The sequence below is a fragment of the Genypterus blacodes genome, unplaced genomic scaffold, assembly GCF_046128005.1.
Source record: "Genypterus blacodes isolate CSIRO-AG114 ecotype Tasmania unplaced genomic scaffold, CSIRO-AGI_Gbla_v1 ptg000342l_1, whole genome shotgun sequence".
NCBI lineage: Eukaryota > Metazoa > Chordata > Actinopteri > Ophidiiformes > Ophidiidae > Genypterus > Genypterus blacodes.
Window position 1 is genome coordinate 136,267 of NW_027467127.1, and position 21,234 is coordinate 157,500.

At 45.4% G+C, this 21,234-nt stretch overlaps 3 protein-coding genes across 3 annotated transcripts; all 3 read right to left on the minus strand.

The window, feature by feature from the left end:
• Nucleotides 1-899: 899 nt before the first annotated feature.
• Nucleotides 900-3,677, minus strand: LOC142988723 (tripartite motif-containing protein 16-like). The gene has a single exon (XM_076137955.1). The coding sequence runs from the start codon at nt 3,379-3,381 to the stop codon at nt 1,462-1,464; it is 1,920 nt and encodes a 639-aa protein (XP_075994070.1). The 5' UTR covers nt 3,382-3,677; the 3' UTR covers nt 900-1,461.
• A 1,840-nt stretch (nt 3,678-5,517) lies between these two features.
• LOC142988713 (uncharacterized) lies at nt 5,518-16,422 on the minus strand. The gene is made up of 4 exons (XM_076137945.1): nt 14,389-16,422; nt 11,410-11,590; nt 9,302-10,491; nt 5,518-6,483 (listed from the first exon to the last, which is right to left on the minus strand). Exons 1-4 carry the CDS (start codon nt 16,272-16,274, stop codon nt 5,997-5,999), a joined length of 3,744 nt encoding a protein of 1,247 aa, XP_075994060.1. The 5' UTR covers nt 16,275-16,422; the 3' UTR covers nt 5,518-5,996.
• A 1,959-nt stretch (nt 16,423-18,381) lies between these two features.
• On the minus strand, nt 18,382-20,794 carry LOC142988699 (tripartite motif-containing protein 16-like). Its single transcript, XM_076137934.1, has one exon. The coding sequence runs from the start codon at nt 20,703-20,705 to the stop codon at nt 18,909-18,911; it is 1,797 nt and encodes a 598-aa protein (XP_075994049.1). The 5' UTR covers nt 20,706-20,794; the 3' UTR covers nt 18,382-18,908.
• Between the last annotated feature and the right edge of the window lie 440 nt (nt 20,795-21,234).

Here is a 21,234-nt window from a genome sequence, read left to right on the forward strand (position 1 = left end):
ACACACACACACACACAGACACACACGCAGACACACACACACACACACACGCTCTCACACACACACACACACACAAACACGCAGACACGCAGACACGCAGACACACACACACACACACACACACACACACGCTCTCACACACACACACACACACAAACACGCAGACACGCAGACACACACACGCGCACACACACACACACACACACACACACACACACACACACACACACACACACACCTTCCTGCTCTCACACAGAAGTCTCACTCCTCCTTGTTCCTCTGGTGATCTCTAAGAATCCACTCACCTGAAGAGGGATGAAGTGAAGTCCATCCACACATGTACAGATACAGAGAGGATGAAGATGGTGAAGTTACAAAGTGTCAAGTGTTTAACAAAGAAGCAGATGGGACGACTGAGGACCGGAGATGTGATTGACTTGCACTTCAAAGTGTCGATTCAGCAGCAAATAGCTGGTTGAGCTCAAATACAGAGAAGCATGAAATGTAAATCTCTTTATTGAACAAATGAGCTTCAAACATCAAAGGTCACAAGAGGTCGATGTCTTCATTTCCTCTCCATGTGGTCAAGTCTTCTTAAAGCAGCTCTGTGGTTTATGAAGCCCTCTAGTGTTGTGTTGTTGTCACTTGTTACATTCAGCTTAGAGACAAATCAAGTAAAATAAAACACTTTAGTTAAAAGAAGTCATAGAGGCGCAGCTTTAGTTACTGCTTGTTTCCACGGAAATACAGTTTGACACGTCACTCAAAGAGAACACAGTGGAGACGAGCGTGAGGCTGAAGGGCGACAGCTGAACCTAGACTGAACACAAATCAACACAACTCATTTATTCTTGGAGAAAAACTTTATTCAGTGATTGAGTTAAGTTGATTTGTACACATTGACTTTGTTCCTCATCAATCATAAAACCTGAGTGTTTATGTTTATATCTTTATAATCATTCACTCCTACAATCAGCCTGAGCATCAACAATGTAAAGGAACATAAAGAATCTTCTCCTCATGTTTCACCACAATCATAATAACATTTATACAGTGAAGAGAAGAAATGAATCATATTCATATGTTTGAACAGAATGAAGGAAAGTTTCCTGCTTTCTCCATGAAGCTCTTGGAATGGAAGAGAAACTCAATCACATTACAGGACAACAATACAGATATTTAACAAAGATTTCAACTGTACAAAGCAAACAACTGTTTATATTTTCATGTGGAAAAATGTGGATTTCCTCATCAGCAGTGACAGACACTGAAAAGAGCGCCACCTACTGACAAAACAAACTAAAGTCCTCACAGTAACACTCACACTGTTTGACTGAAAGGTGAACTAAGTGCAGAGCAGGAACAGCACAGTGACGAGCACGGAGCAACAAAGACACACACTACATTCATTTAAGAAGGAAAACACACAATCTCACCCATTCACTCTGTGATGACTCCTGTCTACTGACTGAACTCAGCTGTGTCTCCATCATAGAAATGCAAAATTCCAGCATAGAGCGGCTGAGTGAATGTGGTCTGGACTCTGTGGAGGAGAGTCATGGTGTCAGAGACGCTGTAGAAGGACAGAAGACCTGCAGGCTGATCCAGGTACACTCCTACTCTGGAGGGGGGAGGGACTGAGAGAGGAGTGATGATACTGTTATGTCTGAAAGAACAACTGTTGTAGTAATGATATAATGACCAAGACTTTTCATTGTTTCCAAATCCACTTTCAAAAACTCTTCTTTTAATATCCTTGTATGTCACTGCTACAACAACTCCTCCTCCTCTCCACTCCACCTCCCAGTAACAACGTCCAGTCAGACTCTCTGTACTCAGGACCTGAGGCCACTTAGTGAATCTGTCTGGATGAGCAGAATATGACTGAGGTTTATACATACGTGTTACTTTTCTGTTCCGCTCAGATAATAAGAGACGTGTGTGTGCTGTGTTTGGATCCATTGTGATTTCCTGTGAATATCTTAAGAATCCAGCTCTGGTCTTGGGCTCTGCTGGTGACAGTGAAACATCCAGATCAGTCAGTGTCAGTGAGATCTTGGTCCATCCCTCACTCAGCATGTTCTGTAGTTGATCTCTGACCTTTGACACAGCCGCTGTCACCTCCTCAAAGTGACTCAGAGGACGGATATTGATGCTGGCTGAGTGTGTAGATTCACTGAGATGTGGCAGTGAGGGGTAATTGTGTAGAAACTGGATGTGATCCTCTGTGTGTGACAGCTGCTGCAGCTCAGCGTCTTTCCTCCTCAGCTCAGTGATCTCCTGCTCCAGCTTCTCCTGAAGCTCTTCAGCTCCACTCACTTCAGTTTTCTGCTGGGATCTGATCTGCTGCTTCACATCAGAGCTTCTTTTCTCCATGAGACGGATCAGCTGGCTGAAGATCTCCTCACTGTCCCTCACTGCTTTATCAGCAGACTGATTGATGTCCTTCACCTCCTGCTGCAGCACCTTCACGTCTTTCTGTCTGTCCTGGATTCTCTGCTTGACTTGTTGTCGACTCTTCCCGAGCTCTCTCTGCCTCTCCTTCCTCTCTGCTGCAGCTGAGACTGTGTGGTGACCTTTATGTTCATCCATAGAGCAGAGATAACAGATACACTGCTGATCAGTGCGGCAGAAGATCTTCATCACCTCATGGTGAAGAGAGCAGATGTTCTCCTGAAGCTTGTTGGAGGGCTCCACCAGCTTGTGTTTCTTAAATGTTGCTGAGTCATAGTGAGGCTGGAGGTGTTGCTCACAGTAAGAGGCCACACACTGCAGACAGGACTTGATGGCTTTCAGTTTTCTCCCAGTGCAGAAATCACAACCAACATCTGCAGGTCCAGCATAGCAGTGATCAGCAGGAGCAGCTTGGAGTTCTGTCTTCTTCAGCTCCTCCACTAAATCTGTTAACATGGTGTTCCTCACCAGGACAGGCCTCAGTGTGAAGGTCTGTCTGCACTGAGGGCAGCTGGGGATTTTCTCCTCCTCCTCCTCTCCATCCCAGTAGTTGTTAATACATCTCCTGCAGTAGCTGTGTCCACAGGGAATAGTCACCGGCTCCTTCAGCAGATCCAGACAGATCGAACAGGAGATTCTTTCTTGATCCATCTGAATTCCTTGCTGCGCCATTTCACCTCTCAGTTCAGTGAGTGTCTGAGTTTCTCTTCCTCTGAAACAGAGCAGTTTATTCTCTGATTTAAGTGTGATTAAGAGGAGGAGGAGGAAGAAGAGGGAGAGGTTGATCAGGTTCTGCCTCATTCCAGTAAGAGGAGCAGTCTGACAGAGTGAGTTATGAAGGGAAAGTTTAACAGAATGCTTCAGTGTCCCAACACAACACAGGAGACAGGTGACCCTGTTATACTGTGTGATACACTGAGCCAACATGATGGAGATGTAAGGGCAGAGCAGTGACAGAGAGAGAGAGAGAGAGAGAGAGAGAGAGAGAGAGAGAGAGAGAGAGAGAGAGAGAGAGAGAGAGAGACAGAGAGAGAGAGAGAGAGGGGGGAGTTCTTCTTGAACAGAGCAGTGTAATGAAAGCTTTGATTACGACTCAGTCTACTTTGGCCACTAGGGGGCGGCCTAACCCTTTCTCTAATATCTCTAACATACAAACCTCACATGATGCAGTCATTTTCCAAACATTATCCAGTTTCCATCAGTGAGTGTGTTTCCATACACGGCAGAATGCTGACAAAGAGCCGCTGACTCATAAGGGTCAGCACAGACTCTCAGATGAAGATGAAGATGAAGAAGATAACTGATTGAACTGATGAAAGTTGAGCAGCATCAACCTCCACATGCTGGGACTCCATGTTTCATAAACCTTCAGAGCAGAAGAGTGTAAAGCTGACAAGGTTGTGCTGCCATAGCAACACAAATCTGGAGCTTCTACAGCTTTTGTCCCAGCGAGGGCCTTTGTGTTTGCCGTCCTTCACTCAGCAGCGTGCTTCATCACCATCACGTCTCCATGTCAACATCAACCAGAGGATCTACTCTTCTTCCATTTCCTCATCTCTTTCAGTGTTTCTGTAGGTGGCGCTCTTTCATAGCTTCACAAAACTGAAGCTTGAGTCTGGAGCCTCTCACCATGTGCTCGTCTGTCTTCACTGCAGAGGTCCTAGAAGGAGACCAGGGTCTTCAGAGTTTACACACGCCGTCATATCACAGCTAACAGTCGAGCGTATGACAACACCACGGCTCTAGAGAGACGTTAGAGGCTCTGATACAGAGCTCAGTCAGCTTATTGTCCAGTTGTTCGCAGATCAATTACTGAAGCCTTTGATGCCGATACATTGAGCTGTTGTGAAGTTTTACACTTTAGTGATCTGTGTGGGCGGATAAACAACGAAAAAAGGGCAAAAGGTCAAACCTGCAACCTCTGTGACCTCTACATGACATCACCTCTATCCCCTCTACTAGATGGTCCATCACCTCTACATGATCGTCCATGTAGAGCTGCATGAAGCGATAACATTGCAGCACACACACTCCATTGTAGTCGTGTGTTCACGTCTCGCTGCACAGTAAACTGGAGGATTTCTTGCTTTTCAGACTGGTTACCACGCCGTCTGACCCACACACACACACACACACACACACACACCCACACACACACACACACAGGAGAGAAGGAGTGTGGAGATACTGTGAGTGTTTAGTAAACTACAGGGACGATCTCTGTGATGCATTATGGGAGAGGAACAAGTCAGAGTGACAGAGTGGTGTGTGAGCCAGCGTGTATATGTGTGTGTGCCGCTACAGGTATGTACAGTGTGTGTGTGTGTGGTTTATACTGAACACACTATGATTTGAATTTGTGTACTTGTGGGATTCTGTGTGGAGCTGAAGCAGTGATTGACAGGCAACCGGGTCATGAGAGCAGTGTGTGTGTGTATTTGCGCGCGCTTGTTTGTGTGTATATTTGTGTGTCAGTGCGTCTGTGTGTGTGTGTATGTATGCATGTGTGTGTGTGTGTGCATGTATGTGTGTGTGCTTGTACGTGTGTGTGTGGTTGTCGTATGTGTGTGTCTGTAAGTGTGTGTGTGTGTGTGTGCGTGTCTGTGCATGTGTGTGATCCCCTTTATGGATGAAATCATAAAATAATAATGCAGGTTGTGTAAATCAAAGTAGAAATGAGCGTCTCAGTTCCTCTTCCTCCCTCTCAGACCCCCACCAGAGAGGTGTTTGCTCCCTTCTGATTGGTCAGGACGGCGTGATTGTTCTGTTGTGTGTCTGACGTGTGATTCAACCCAATGTGCTGCATGTTGATGTCAACAGCTTACAGACGTTAAGGGCCCACATCAAGAACAAAAGCTTTCAGGTTAGTTCAGATTCAGAACTAAGAGTGTTTCTACTGACAGAGTCCAACACACACTCACTGCTATTACACAAGAAGAGAAGAGGACACAAGGACACGTTGTCTTTAACAGAGCATCACATCCACATTTTATTATTTCACATCATTTCAATGAGTTCAAGATGGTAAAGTCATCACATTGGGAAGTTTTTCTTAGGAAGGCCCGTTTATCAATCAACATGAGATTCATTGATGGCAAAAGCTACAAATGATTCTGAACCTGAGGCTTTGAGCTTTCAAACCCTCTGTGATAAGTGTTCAGTCACTACAACTGCAGGGAGAGTATTGACTGTCACTGTCACACGGTGGTTCAGTTCTCTCACCATGCTTCTGAATAATCCAAACTACATTCTTTACTGGAATATTGATCCAGATATCAGTGTCTCACACTTGTGTTCTGTGTTTCCATCACATCATCAATCACAGGAAGCAAAATCACATTCAGCTATCAAAAGTCAGGCTTTCTAATGTTGGCAAAGCAAATCATCATACTCATAATCATACATCATCATGTCATGTTCTCATTGCTATAAAATGCATATTCTACTATCACCTAGCAACCACTTCCTGTAGAAAATCAATGACAAAGAAAAAAACATCCACAGAAACCAAAACACTCCCGTTGTGCTTTTGCATATTTAGGCTACTTAAATTTACACAAGGTGGCGTTCTCTCCTACAGAATAATTCAGCCAAATTCCAGCATAGAGCGGCTGAGTGAATGTGGTCTGGACTCTGTGGAGGAGAGTCATGGTGTCAGAGACGCTGTAGAAGGACAGAAGACCTGCAGGCTGATCCAGGTACACTCCTACTCTGGAGGAGGGAGGGACTGAGAGAAGAGTGTTGATACTGTTATGTCTGAAAGAACACCTGTTGTAGTAATGATATAATGACCAAGACTTTTCATTGTTTCCACATCCACTTTCAAAATCTCCTCCTTTAATATCCTTGTATGTCACTGCTACCATAACTCCTCCTCCGCTCCACTCCACCTCCCAGTAACAACGTCCAGTCAGACTCTCTGTACTCAGGACCTGAGCACAGTCAGTGAATCTGTCTGGATGATCAGAATATGACTGAGGTTTATTCATACGTGTTACTTTTCTGTTCCCCTCAGATAATAACAGATGTGTGTGTGCTGTGTTTGGATCCATTGTGATTCCCTGTGAATATCTTAAGAATCCATCTGAATTCCTTGCTGCGCCATTTCACCTCTCAGTTCAGTGAGCGTCTGAGTTTCACTTCCTCTGAAATCAGAGCAGTTTGTGCTCCAAACTCCTCCTTTCCTGTTTCTTCTCTCTGATCTACAGTGAATGTGCCTCGTCAGCACTGAACTTCAGCACTTGTTGGTTTCTCTCGTCTTCAGAGTGACAGAAGTGAAGGGAGGGAGCAGGTAACATGAATAAAATAGAACTCAGTGTGTGTGTGTGTGTGTGTGTGTGTGTGTGTGTGTGTGTGTGTGTGTGTGTGTGTGTGTGTGTGTGTGAGCAGAGGGAGGGCTGATCAGAATGTGACTCATTCCAGGAAGAGGACAGAGTTCAGTTGTTGAAGCTGAACTCTGACCTCACAGTGTTGAGTTGGAGTTCTGTCTGTTTGTCTTCAGTCCACTGAGTTCCTTGTCAGTTAAGGAGTTCATCCTTTCTGTGTGTGTGTGTGGATTCAACATCACAGAACCTGTTACACACATGAAACCTGCTGCTTTGCAACATTTCCAGTCAAAGAGCAAGAAGATGAGAGACATAATGTTCCTCTGTGGATAAGAAGCTGAGGACAGTGTGTGAAGACACCTGGACAGAAATAACTTCACTAAGACAAAGATTTAGCTCCAGATGTTTCTGTCTCATGAATGAAGCGTTTGAACAAGGCTTTAACAAACATCAGTCACTCCAACAGAGACTCAGAGGAGCTCTGTTTGTTCTTCTCTAAGAATTGTAATGGAACAACAAGCTGCAATGTTCATTGTCATAGTGATGACTTGTTGTTGTGATCCCTTGAAGAGAACACCTGACCTGAAGGATAAAGGTTGATCAGCTATCACCTGATCACACACGCACACACACACACACACAGACACACACGCAGACACACACGCTCTCACACACACACACACACACAAACACGCAGACACGCAGACACACACACACACACACGCTCTCACACACACACACACACACACACACAAACACGCAGACACGCAGACACACACACGCACACACACACACACACACACACACACACACCTTCCTGCTCTCACACAGAAGTCTCACTCCTCCTTGTTCCTCTGGTGATCTCTAAGAATCCACTCACCTGAAGAGGGATGAAGTGAAGTCCATCCACACATGTACAGATACAGAGAGGATGAAGATGGTGAAGTTACAAAGTGTCAAGTGTTTAACAAAGAAGCAGATGGGACGACTGAGGACCGGAGATGTGATTGACTTGCACTTCAAAGTGTCGATTCAGCAGCAAATAGCTGGTTGAGCTCAAATACAGAGAAGCATGAAATGTAAATCTCTTTATTGAACAAATGAGCTTCAAACATCAAAGGTCACAAGAGGTCGATGTCTTCATTTCCTCTCCATGTGGTCAAGTCTTCTTAAAGCAGCTCTGTGGTTTATGAAGCCCTCTAGTGTTGTGTTGTTGTCACTTGTTACATTCAGCTTAGAGACAAATCAAGTAAAATAAAACACTTTAGTTAAAATAAGTCATAGAGGCGCAGCTTTAGTTACTGCTTGTTTCCACGGAAATACAGTTTGACACGTCACTCAAAGAGAACACAGTGGAGACGAGCGTGAGGCTGAAGGGCGACAGCTGAACCTAGACTGAACACAAATCAACACAACTCATTTATTCTTGGAGAAAAACTTTATTCAGTGATTGAGTTAAGTTGGTTTGTACACATTGACTTTGTTCCTCATCAATCATAAAACCAGAGTGTTTATGTTTATATCTTTATAATCATTCACTCCTACAATCAGCCTGATCACCTGAGCATCAACAATGTAAAGGAACATAAAGAATCTTCTCCTCATGTTTCACCACAATCATAATAACATTTATACAGTGAAGAGAAGAAATGAATCATATTCATATGTTTGAACAGAATGAAGGAAAGTTTCCTGCTTTCTCCATGAAGCTCTTGGAATGGAAGAGAACCTCAATCACATTACAGGACAACAATACAGATATTTAACAAAGATTTCAACTGTACAAAGCAAACATATGTTTATATTTTCATGTGGAAAAATGTGGATTTCCTCATCAGCAGTGACAGACACTGAAAAGAGCGCCACCTACTGACAAAACAAACTAAAGTCCTCACAGTAACACTCACACTGTTTGACTGAAAGGTGAACTAAGTGCAGAGCAGGAACAGCACAGTGACGAGCACGGAGCAACAAAGACACACACTACATTCATTTAAGAAGGAAAACACACAATCTCACCCATTCACTCTGTGATGACTCATGTCTACTGACTGAACTCAGCTGTGGCTCCATGATGATAAAGCCCAATTCCAGCATAGAGCGGCTGAGTGAATGTGGTCTGGACTCTGTGGAGGAGAGTCATGGTGTTAGAGACTCTGTAGAAGGACAGAAGACCTGCAGGCTGATCCAGGTACACTCCTACTGTGGAGGGGGGAGGGACTGAGAGAGGAGTGATGATACTGTTATGTCTGAAAGAACACCTGTTGTAGTAATGATATAATGACCAAGACTTTTCATTGTCTCGAAATCTAATTTCCTTCCCTCCTCTTTTAATATCCTTGTATGTCACTGCTACTATAGCTCCTCTCCTGCTCCACTCAACCTCCCAGTAACAACGTCCAGTCAGACTCTCTGTACTCAGGACCTGAGGCCACTTAGTGAATCTGTCTGGATGAGCAGAATATGACTGAGGTCTATTCATAAATGTTACTTTTCTGTTCCCCACAGATAATAACAGCCATTTGTTCACTGTGTTTGGATCCATTGTGATTTCCTGTGAATATCTTAAGAATCCAGCTCTGGTCTTGGGCTCTGGCTCAGTCAGTGTCAGTGAGATCTTGGTCCATCCCTCACTCAGCATGTTCTGTAGTTGATCTCTGACCTTTGACACAGCCGCCGTCACCTCCTCAAAGTGCCTCAGAGGACGGATATTGATGCTGGCTGAGTGTGTAGATTCACTGAGATGTGGCAGTGAGGGGTAATTGTGTAGAAACTGGATGTGATCCTCTGTGTGTGACAGCTGCTGCAGCTCAGCGTCTTTCCTCCTCAGCTCAGTGATCTCCTGCTCCAGCTTCTCCTGAAGCTCTTCAGCTCCACTCACTTCAGTTTTCTGCTGGGATCTGATCTGCTGCTTCACATCAGAGCTTCTTTTCTTCATGAGACGGATCAGCTGGCTGAAGATCACCTCACTGTCCCTCACTGCTTTATCAGCAGACTGATTGATGGCCTTCACCTCCTGCTGAAGCACCTTCACGTCTTTCTGTCTGTCCTGGATTCTCTGCTGGACTTGTTGTCGACTCTCCCCGAGCTCTCTCTGCCTCTCCTTCCTCTCTGCTGCAGCTGAGACTGTGTGGTGACCTTTATGTTCATCCATAGAGCAGAGATAACAGATACACTGCTGATCAGTGCGGCAGAACATCTTCATCACCTCATGGTGAAGAGAGCAGATGTTCTCCTGAAGCTTGTTGGAGGGCTCCACCAGCTTGTGTTGCTTAAATGTTGCTACATCATAGTGAGGCTGGAGGTGTTGCTCACAGTAAGAGGCCAGACACTGCAGACAGGACTTGATGGCTTTCCGTTTTCTCCCAGTGCAGAAATCACAACCAACATCTGCAGGTCCAGCATAGCAGTGATCAGCAGGAGCAGCTTGGAGTTCTGTCTTCTTCAGCTCCTCCACTAAATCTGCTAACATGGTGTTTCTCACCAGGACAGGCCTCGGTGTGAAGGTCTGTCTGCACTGAGGGCAGCTGGGGATTTTCTCCTCCTCCTCCTCTTCATCCCAGTAGTTGTTAATACATCTCCTGCAGTAGCTGTGTCCACAGGGAATAGTCACCGGCTCCTTCAGCAGATCCAGACAGATCGAACAGGAGATTCTTTCTTGATCCATCTGAATTCCTTGCTGCGCCATTTCACCTCTCAGTTCAGTGAGCGGCTGAGTTTCAATTTCGCACAAAAGAAATCTTCAGCACTTGTTGGCTCCACCCTCTCTTAAAGTAACAAACCTTTGAGGTGAAGAAGGAAGTCAGAGCACAGGGAGGAGCTGCTGTGTTCAGGGGGGAGGAGTTTGACCAACATGCAAAACACAGCAGAGCAGAGCCAGTGGATCCAGACCAAACTGCTCCTCTCTATTATCTCAGGATAATGAAGGCTCATCTTCATCACTGAGATTATTCCATTGATTTAACTTTGATTCATTAACTTTGATTAAATAAACTCTTATATTTCCCCCCTGGATCCAGACCAGCACCAAACTCTAAAGGCATCTTCTTCTGTGCTCCCCCCCCCCCCCCCCCCCCCCCCCACACACACACACACACACAGAGGAGAGAAGGAGTGTGGAGATACTGTGAGTGTTTAGTAAACTACAGGGACGATCTCTGTGATGCATTATTGGAGATTATGCATTGTATTTGTGTACTTGTGGGTTTCTGTGTGGAGCTGAAGCAGTGATTGACAGGCAACCGAGTCATGAGAGCACTATGTGTGTGTGTGTGTGTGTGTGTGTGTGTGTGTGTGTGTGTGTGTGTGTGTGTGTCAGTTCATTGCCATCTACAACTACTTTATTTGTAACTAGTTACCTTTCACAAACACTGTAAAGGTGCTCTGCAGTTTGTTAAAGGAATGCAATTGATGAACTTTATACAAAAAGCAATACATGTTCTTTTTCAGTTCATTTGACTTCAGTTCAGTGAGAGAAATCCAGTCTGGCTTGGGCTTGAACAAGTGCATTGAAATGTGGCTGAATGTGTGAGGTGGATATGTGAAGGCCAGCTGAGAGGGGATCATCAGTGATAGAGGATCTGTATCTGGATTGGTTGAACTTCATCCCTGAGAGTGTCTGTTCCCATACGTAGGTAGATCCAAAGAGGACTAGAATCTTCTGAGCGTGCTTCCTCAGGTCTGGAACCTTCTCCTCTTTGAGAGAAGAGTACAAATCCAACAGTGAGACGGACTTCAAGTGCTCTGCCAGAAGTGTGTCAGACTGCAGGTCAGTGAGTTCCATCTGAACATCACTGGGTGCATTATCCACTCTGCAGGTGAAGGGAGAGGAAACCATGTGCATTTCACTCTCAACTGTTTGAAAGTCTTGAAATGGCCCTGAAAACTCACCATGCAGTGCTGCTAACATTGCTGAGTACCTGTGGAGGTGATCAGCTGATGGTGCCACTTCCTTCAGTGTTGGCAAGTGGGTGAGAATGCTGTCCTTCGTTTGGCTTGAGAGAAGCTGCAACTCTCTCATAAAAGCCTTCACTGCGCTGTACATTTCATGCACAAAAAGGCCCTCGCACTGCAGTTTGACATTGAGTTCATTCATTAGTGCAGTCACAACATCGACAGCAAAACCAAGGTCTGCCAGACAATCTGTGTGTGAAAGCTGTGGGACGTCATTTCCTTTCTTCACACAGCACTCCTGAATCTCCTCTCTCAGGTCCCAGACGTTTTTCAGCACTTTGCCCAGGCTGAGCCACCTGACAGCTGTGTGGTATCTTATGTCACCATGTTCAGTCTCATTCTCCTCCAAAAGTGCAACAAGCTGTCTGTGATTCATTCACTCTTGCCCTGATGAAGTGAACTATTTTAGTGACAACATCAACAACATGGTTCATTTTTAACACTGACTTACACAAAACCTCCTGCTGTGTAATACAATGCAAACATGTCCATTTCTGCCCAGGGTTCATTTCTGTCACTTTATCTTGCATTCTCTTCAAAAGTCCATCATTTCCCCCCGTCACATCTGAACAACCATCCGTTGTCACACCAGCCAGCTTTTCTCATTTGAGTCCCAACTTGTCCAAACATGCATTTACCTCCGTGAACAAATCAATCCCAGTTGTTGTCCCTTTCATTGACTGTATGGCTGCCGGCTCCTCTGTGATTTTGAAGTCTGCAGTTATCCCACGTAAGAAGATGAGTAGCTGGGCAGTGTCACGTACATCGCAGCTCTCATCCAAAGCCAAGGGGAAATAGTCAAAGTTGACCGCTGTGTTCTTCAGCTGAAGCTCCAGATTTCCCTGGATGTCCTCTCCCCTCCTCGTTACAGTGCGTCGGGAGAGGGGCGCGTCCCCAAAAGCGCCCTTTTTCTCCGGGCATATTAGTGCTGCAGAGTCCAGCAAACACTCCTTGATAAACTCTCCGTCAGGAAACGGCTTACTTTTTCTGGCGATTTTGTGGGATATGACATAACTTGTCTTGACAGCCGCATCTCTGTGTGAGCAAAGTTTGGAAAAAAAAAAAAAATCCTTGTTGGTTTCGCAGTTTAGCTAGCAAAGCATTGGACTCCCTCGCGCGCTCTTCATCAGACACATTCTTGTATTTCTCCTGGTGATTGGTGACGTAGTGGCGATTCAAATTGTTATCTTAGAACACAGCGACCTGTGTACCACAAACTAAGCACACCGCTTTACTTTTGACTTCTGTAAATAAATATTTATCAGTCCATGTCTTGTTGAAAACGGTATCAACTTTTCTTTTTTATGCCGTGAGCTGACACTTTGAGGGCTTAGCTGGCCAGCATCACTTGAGTCTGTTCACGCACGCAAGTCCATAGATGTATAATACACACCTGCGACACGTAAATGAAAGAGAAACGGCACGGTTTTCAAAATAAAAGCAGCACAACTGTACAGCATGAACGGCATAAATTATGTTATATATTATTTTTTCGTTCATGTTCTGATTGACCTCACCCTCACGCGGGTCGCACAGGGTAAAAAAAGTAGCCTACTAAAAAATAAAGATTTAGGCACAGTTGAGGTGTGTGTGCGTGTGTGTGCGCGCGCGCGTGTGTGCGTGTGTGCGTGTGTTTGTCTGTGTGTGTGTGTGAGAGAGATCCCCTCTATGGATGAAATCATAAAATAATAATGCAGGTTGTGTCAATGAAAATCAAAGTTTATGTCAAAGTAGAAATGAGAGTCTCAGTTCCCCTTCCTCCCTCTCAGACCCCCACCAGAGAGGTGTTTGCTCCCTTCTGATTGGTCAGGACGTTGTTGTGTGTCTGACGTGTTTCAACCCAATGTGCTGCATGTTGATGTCAACAGCTTACAGACATTAAGGGCCCACATCAAGAACAAAAGCTTTCAGGTTAGTTCAGATTCAGAACTAAGAGTGTTTCTACTGACAGAGTCCAACACACACTCACTGCTATTACACAAGAAGAGAAGAGGACACAAGGACACGTTGTCTTGAACAGAGCATCACATCCACATTTTATTATTTCACATCATTTCAATGAGTTCAAGATGGTAAAGTCATCACATTGGGAAGTTTTTCTTAGGAAGGCCCGTTTATCAATCAACATGAGATTCATTGATGGCAAAAGCTACAAATGATTCTGAACCTGAGGCTTTGAGCTTTCAAACCCTCTGTGATAAGTGTTCAGTCACTACAACTGCAGGGAGAGTATTTACTGTCACTGTCACACGGTGGTTCAGTTCTCTCACCATGCTTCTGAATAATCCAAACTACATTCTTTACTGGAATATTGATCCAGATATCAGTGTCTCACACTTGTGTTCTGTGTTTCCATCACATCATCAATCACAGGAAGCAAAATCACATTCAGCTATCAAAAGTCAGGCTTTCTAATGTTGGCAAAGCAAATCATCATACTCATAATCATACATCATCATGTCATGTTCTCATTGCTATAAAATGCATATTCTACTATCACCTAGCAACCACTTCCTGTAGCAAATCAATGACAAAGAAAAAAAATTGACAAAAACCAAAGCGGCAACAAATCAGACATTTAAGACTGAAATCTGCTCTGTTGTGCTTTTGCATATTTGGGCTACTTAAGTTTACACAAGGTGGTGTTGTCTCCTACTTAGGATAAAGCCAAAGTCCAGCATAGAGCGGCTGAGTGAATGTGGTCTGGACTCTGTGGAGGAGAGTCATGGTGTCAGAGACGCTGTAGAAGGACAGAAGACCTGCAGGCTGATCCAGGTACACTCCTACTCTGGAGGAGGGAGAGACTGAGAGAAGAGTGATGATACTGTTATGTCTGAAAGAACAACTGTTGTTGTCATGATATAATGACCAAGATTTTAAATTGTTTCCAAATCTACTTTCACCCCCTCCTCTCTTAATATCCTTGTATGTCACTGCTACTCCAACTCCTCTCCACTCCACCTCCCAGTAACAACGTCCAGTCAGACTCTCTGTACTCAGGACCTGAGGCCAGTCAGTGAATCTGTGTGGATGATCAAAATATGACTGAGGTTCAGTCATACGTGTTACTTTTCTGTTCCACACAGATAATAACAGACGTGTGTGTGCTGTGTTTGGATCCATTGTGATTTCCTGTGAATATCTTAAGAATCCAGCTCTGGTCTTGGGCTCTGCTGGTGACAGTGAAACATCCAGATCAGTCGGTGTCAGTGAGATCTTGGTCCATCCCTCACTCAGCATGTTCTGTAGTTGATCTCTGACCTTTGACACAGCCGCCGTCACCTCCTCAAAGTGCCTCAGAGGACGGATATTGATGCTGGCTGAGTGTGTCGATTCACTGAGATGTGGCAGTGAGGGGTAATTTTGTAGAAACTGGATGTGATCCTCTGTGTGTGACAGCTGCTGCAGCTCAGCGTCTTTCCTCCTCAGCTCAGTGATCTCCTGCTCCAGCTTCTCCTGAAGCTCTTCAGCTCCACTCACTTCAGTTTTCTGCTGGGATCTGATCTGCTGCTTCACATCAGAGCTTCTTTTCTCCATGAGACGGATCAGCTGGCTGAAGATCTCCTCACTGTCCCTCACTGCTTTATCAGCAGACTGATTGATGTCCTTCACCTCCTGCTGAAGCACCTTCACGTCTTTCTGTCTGTCCTGGATTCTCTGCTGGACTTGTTGTCGACTCTCCCCGAGCTCTCTCTGCCTCTCCTTCCTCTCTGCTGCAGCTGAGACTGTGTGGTGACCTTTATGTTCATCCATAGAGCAGAGATAACAGATACACTGCTGATCAGTGCGGCAGAACATCTTCATCACCTCATCGTGAAGAGGGCAGATGTTCTCCTGAAGCTTGTTGGAGGGCTCCACCAGCTTGTGTTTCTTGAAGCCAGGGGAGTCATAGTGAGGCTGGAGGTGTTGCTCGCAGTAAGAGGCCAGACACTGCAGACAGGACTTGATGGCTTTCAGTTTTCTCCCAGTGCAGAAATCACAACCAACATCTGCAGGTCCAGCATAGCAGTGATCAGCAGGAGCAGCTTGGAGTTCTGTCTTCTTCAGCTCCTCCACTAAATCTGCTAACATGGTGCTTTTCACCAGGACAGGCCTCGGTGTGAAGGTCTGTCTGCACTGAGGGCAGCTGGGGATTTTCTCCTCCTCCTCCTCTTCATCCCAGTAGTTGTTAATACATCTCCTGCAGTAGCTGTGTCCACAGGGAATAGTCACTGGCTCCTTCAGCAGATCCAGACAGATCGAACAGGAGATTCTTTCTTGATCCAGCTGAATTCCTTGCTGCGCCATTTCACCTCTCAGTCCAGTGAGCGTCTGAGTTTCTCTTCCTCTGAAACAGAGCAGTTTGTTCTTTGATTTAAGTGTGATTAAGAGGAGGAGGAGGAAGAAGAGGGAGAGGTTGATCAGGTTCTGCCTCATTCCAGTAAGAGGAGCAGTCTGACAGAGTGAGTTATGAAGGGAAAGTTTAACAGAATGCTTCAGTGTCCCAACACAACACAGGAGACAGGTGACCCTGTTATACTGTGTGATACACTGAGCCAACATGATGGAGATGTAAGGGCAGAGCAGTGACAGAGAGAGAGAGAGAGAGAGAGAGAGAGAGAGAGAGAGAGAGAGAGAGAGAGAGAGGGGAGTTATTCTTGAACAGAGCAGTGTAATGAAAGCTTTGATTACGACTCAGTCTACTTTGGCCACTAGGGGGCGGTCTAACCCTTTCTCTAATATCTCTAACATACAAACCTCACATGATGCAGTCATTTTCCAAACATTATCCAGTTTCCATCAGTGAGTGTGTTTCCATACACGGCAGAATGCTGACAAAGAGCCGCTGACTCATAAGGGTCAGCACAGACTCTCAGGTGAAGATGAAGATGAAGAAGATAACTGATTGAACTGATGAAAGTTGAGCAGCATCAACCTCCACATGCTGGGACTCCATGTTTCATAAACCTTCAGAGCAGAAGAGTGTAAAGCTGACAAGGTTGTGCTGCCATAGCAACACAGATCTGGAGCTTCTACAGCTTTTGTCCCAGCGAGGGCCTTTGTGTTTGCCGTCCTTCACTCAGCAGCGTGCTTCATCACCATCACGTCTCCATGTCAACATCAACCAGAGGATCTACTCTTCTTCCATTTCCTCATCTCTTTCAGTGTTTCTGTAGGTGGCGCTCTTTCATAGCTTCACAAAACTGAAACTTGAGTCTGGAGCCTCTCACCATGTGCTCGTCTGTCTTCACTGCAGAGGTCCTAGAAGGAGACCAGGGTCTTCAGAGTTTACACACGCCGTCATATCACAGCTAACAGGCGAGCGTATGACAACACCACGGCTCTAGAGAGACGTTAGAGGCTCTGATACAGAGCTCAGTCAGCTTATTGTCCAGTTGTTCGCAGATCAATTACTGAAGCCTTTGATGCTGATACGTTGAGCTGTTGTGAAGTTTTACACTTTAGTGATCTGTGTGGGCGGATAAACAACGAAAAAAGGGCAAAAGGTCAAACCTGCAACCTCTGTGACCTCTACATGATGGCCCTTCACCTCTATCCCCTCTACTAGATGGTCCATCACCTCTACATGATCGTCCATGTAGAGCTGCATGAAGCGATAACATTGCAGCACACACACTCCATTGCAGTCGTGTGTTCACGTCTCGCTGCACAGTAAACTGGAGGATTTCTTGCTTTTCAGACTGGTTACCACGCCGTCTGAAACACACACACACACACACACACACACACACACACACCCCCACACACACACACACTGGAGAGAAGGAGTGTGGAGATACTGTGAGTGTTTAGTAAACTACAGGGACGATCTCTGTGATGCATTATGGGAGAGGAACAAGTCAGAGTGACAGAGTGGCGTGTGAGCCAGCGTGTGTGTGTGTGTGCCGCTACAGGTATGTACAGTGTGTGTGTGTGTGGTTTATACTGAACACACTATGATTTGAATTTGTGTACTTGTGGGTTTCTGTGTGGAGCTGAAGCAGTGATTGACAGGCAACCGGGTCATGAGAGCAGTGTGTGTGTATGTGCGCGCGCTTGTTTGTGTGTATATGTGTGTGTCAGTGCGTCTGTGTGTGTGTGTATGTATGTGTGTGTGTGTGTGTGCTTGTATGTGTGTGTGCTTGTACGTGTGTGTGTGTGTGTGTGGTATGTGTGTGTCTGTAAGTGTGTGTGTGTGTGTGCGTGTCTGTGCATGTGTGTGATCCCCTTTATGGATGAAATCATAAAATAATAATGCAGGTTGTGTAAATCAAAGTAGAAATGAGCGTCTCAGTTCCTCTTCCTCCCTCTCAGACCCCCACCAGAGAGGTGTTTGCTCCCTTCTGATTGGTCAGGACGGCGTGATTGTTCTGTTGTGTGTCTGACGTGTGATTCAACCCAATGTGCCGCATGTTGATGTCAACAGCTTAGAGACGTTAAGGGCCCACATCAAGAACAAAAGCTTTCAGGTTAGTTCAGATTCAGAACTAAGAGTGTTTCTACTGACAGAGTCCAACACACACTCACTGCTATTACACAAGAAGAGAAGAGGACACAAGGACACGTTGTCTTTAACAGAGCATCACATCCACATTTTATTATTTCACATCATTTCAATGAGTTCAAGATGGTAAAGTCATCACATTGGGAAGTTTTTCTTAGGAAGGCCCGTTTATCAATCAACATGAGATTCATTGATGGCAAAAGCTACAAATGATTCTGAACCTGAGGCTTTGAGCTTTCAAACCCTCTGTGATAAGTGTTCAGTCACTACAACTGCAGGGAGAGTATTTACTGTCACTGTCACACGGTGGTTCAGTTCTCTCACCATGCTTCTGAATAATCCAAACTACATTCTTTACTGGAATATTGATCCAGATATCAGTGTCTCACACTTGTGTTCTGTGTTTCCATCACATCATCAATCACAGGAAGCAAAATCACATTCAGCTATCAAAAGTCAGGCTTTCTAATGTTGGCAAAGCAAATCATCATACTCATAATCATACATCATCATGTCATGTTCTCATTGCTATAAAATGCATATTCTACTATCACCTAGCAACCACTTCCTGTAGCAAATCAATGACAAAGAAAAAAAATTGACAAAAACCAAAGCACTCAGAAAAACCAAAGCGGCAACAAATCAGACATTTAAGACTGAAATCTGCTCCGTTGTGCTTTTGCATATTTAGGCTACTTAAGTTTACACAAGGTGGCGTTCTCTCCTACAGCCCAAAGATAAATTCCAGCATAGAGCGGCTGAGTGAATGTGGTCTGGACTCTGTGGAGGAGAGTCATGGTGTCAGAGACGCTGTAGAAGGACAGAAGACCTGCAGGCTGATCCAGGTACACTCCTACTCTGGAGGACTGAGGGACTGAGAGAGGAGTGTTGATACTGTTATGTCTGAAAAAAGAACTGTTGTTGTAATGATATAGTGACCAAGACTTTTCATTGTTTCCAAATAGACTTTCACTCCCTCCTCTTTGAATATCCTTGTATGTCACTGCCACTATAACTCCTCTACCTCTCCACTCCACCTCCCAGTAACAACGTCCAGTCAGACTCTCTGTACTCAGGACCTGAGAGCAGAGAGTGAATCTGTCTGGATGATCAGAATATAACTGAGGTTTCTTCATCCATGTTACTTTTCTGTTCCCCTCAGATAATAACAGACGTGTTTGTGCCGTGTTTGGATCCATTGTGATTGCCTGTGAATATCTTAAGAATCCAGCTCTGGTCTTGGGCTCTGCTGGTGACAGTGAAACATCCAGATCAGTCAGTGTCAGTGAGATCTTGGTCCATCCCTCACTCAGCATGTTCTGTAGTTGATCTCTGACCTTTGACACAGCCGCCGTCACCTCCTCAAAGTGCCTCAGAGGAGGGATATTGATGCTGGCTGAGTGTGTAGATTCACTGAGATGTGGCAGTGAGGGGTAATTGTGTAGAAACTGGATGTGATCCTCTGTGTGTGACAGCTGCTGCAGCTCAGCGTCTTTCCTCCACAGCTCAGTGATCTCCTGCTCCAGCTTCTCCTGAAGCTCTTCAGCTCCACTCACTTCAGTTTTCTGCTGGGATCTGATCTGCTGCTTCACATCAGAGCTTCTTTTCTCCATGAGACGGATCAGCTGGCTGAAGATCTCCTCACTGTGCCTCACTGCTTTATCAGCAGACTGATTGATGTCCTTCACCTCCTGCTGAAGCACCTTCACGTCTTTCTGTCTGTCCTGGATTCTCTGCTGGACTTGTTGTCGACTCTCCCCGAGCTCTCTCTGCCTCTCCTTCCTCTCTGCTGCAGCTGGGACTGTGTGGTGACCTTTATGTTCATCCATAGAGCAGAGATAACAGATACACTGCTGATCAGTGCGACAGAACATCTTCATCACCTGATCGTGAAGAGAGCAGATGTTCTCCTGAAGCTTGTTGGAGGGCTCCACCAGCTTGTGTTTCTTAAATGTTGCTGAGTCATAGTGAGGCTGGAGGTGTTGCTCACAGTAAGAGACCAGACACTGCAGACAGGACTTGATGGCTTTCAGTTTTCTCCCAGTGCAGAAATCACAACCAACATCTGCAGGTCCAGCATAGCAGTGATCAGCAGGAGCAGCTTGGAGTTCTGTCTTCTTCAGCTCCTCCACTAAATCTGCTAACATGGTGCTTTTCACCAGGACAGGCCTCGGTGTGAAGGTCTGTCTGCACTGAGGGCAGCTGGGGATTTTCTCCTTCTCCTCTTCATCCCAGTAGTTGTTAATACATCTCCTGCAGAAGCTGTGTCCACAGGGAATAGTCACCGGCTCCTTCAGCAGATCCAGACAGATTGAACAGGAGATTCTTTCTTGATCCATCTGAATTCCTTGCTGCGCCATTTCACGTCTCAGTTCAGTGAGCGTCTGAGTTTCTCTTCCTCTGAAACAGAGCAGTTTGTTCTTTGATTTAAGTGTGATTAAGAGGAGGAGGAGGAAGAAGAGGGAGAGGTTGATCAGGTTCTGCCTCATTCCAGTAAGAGGAGCAGTCTGACAGAGTGAGTTATGAAGGGAAAGTTTAACAGAATGCTTCAGTGTCCCAACACAACACAGGAGACAGGTGACCCTGTAATACTGTGTGATACACTGAGCCAACATGATGGAGATGTAAGGGCAGAGCAGTGACAGAGAGAGAGAGAGAGAGAGAGAGAGAGAGAGAGAGAGAGAGAGAGAGAGAGGGGAGTTATTCTTGAACAGAGCAGTGTAATGAAAGCTTTGATTACGACTCAGTCTACTTTGGCCACTAGGGGGCGGCCTAACCCTTTCTCTAATATCTCTAACATACAAACCTCACATGATGCAGTCATTTTCCAAACATTATCCAGTTTCCATCAGTGAGTGTGTTTCCATACACGGCAGAATGCTGACAAAGAGCCGCTGACTCATAAGGGTCAGCACAGACTCTCAGGTGAAGATGAAGATGAAGAAGATAACTGATTGAACTGATGAAAGTTGAGCAGCATCAACCTCCACATGCTTGGACTCCATGTTTCATAAACCT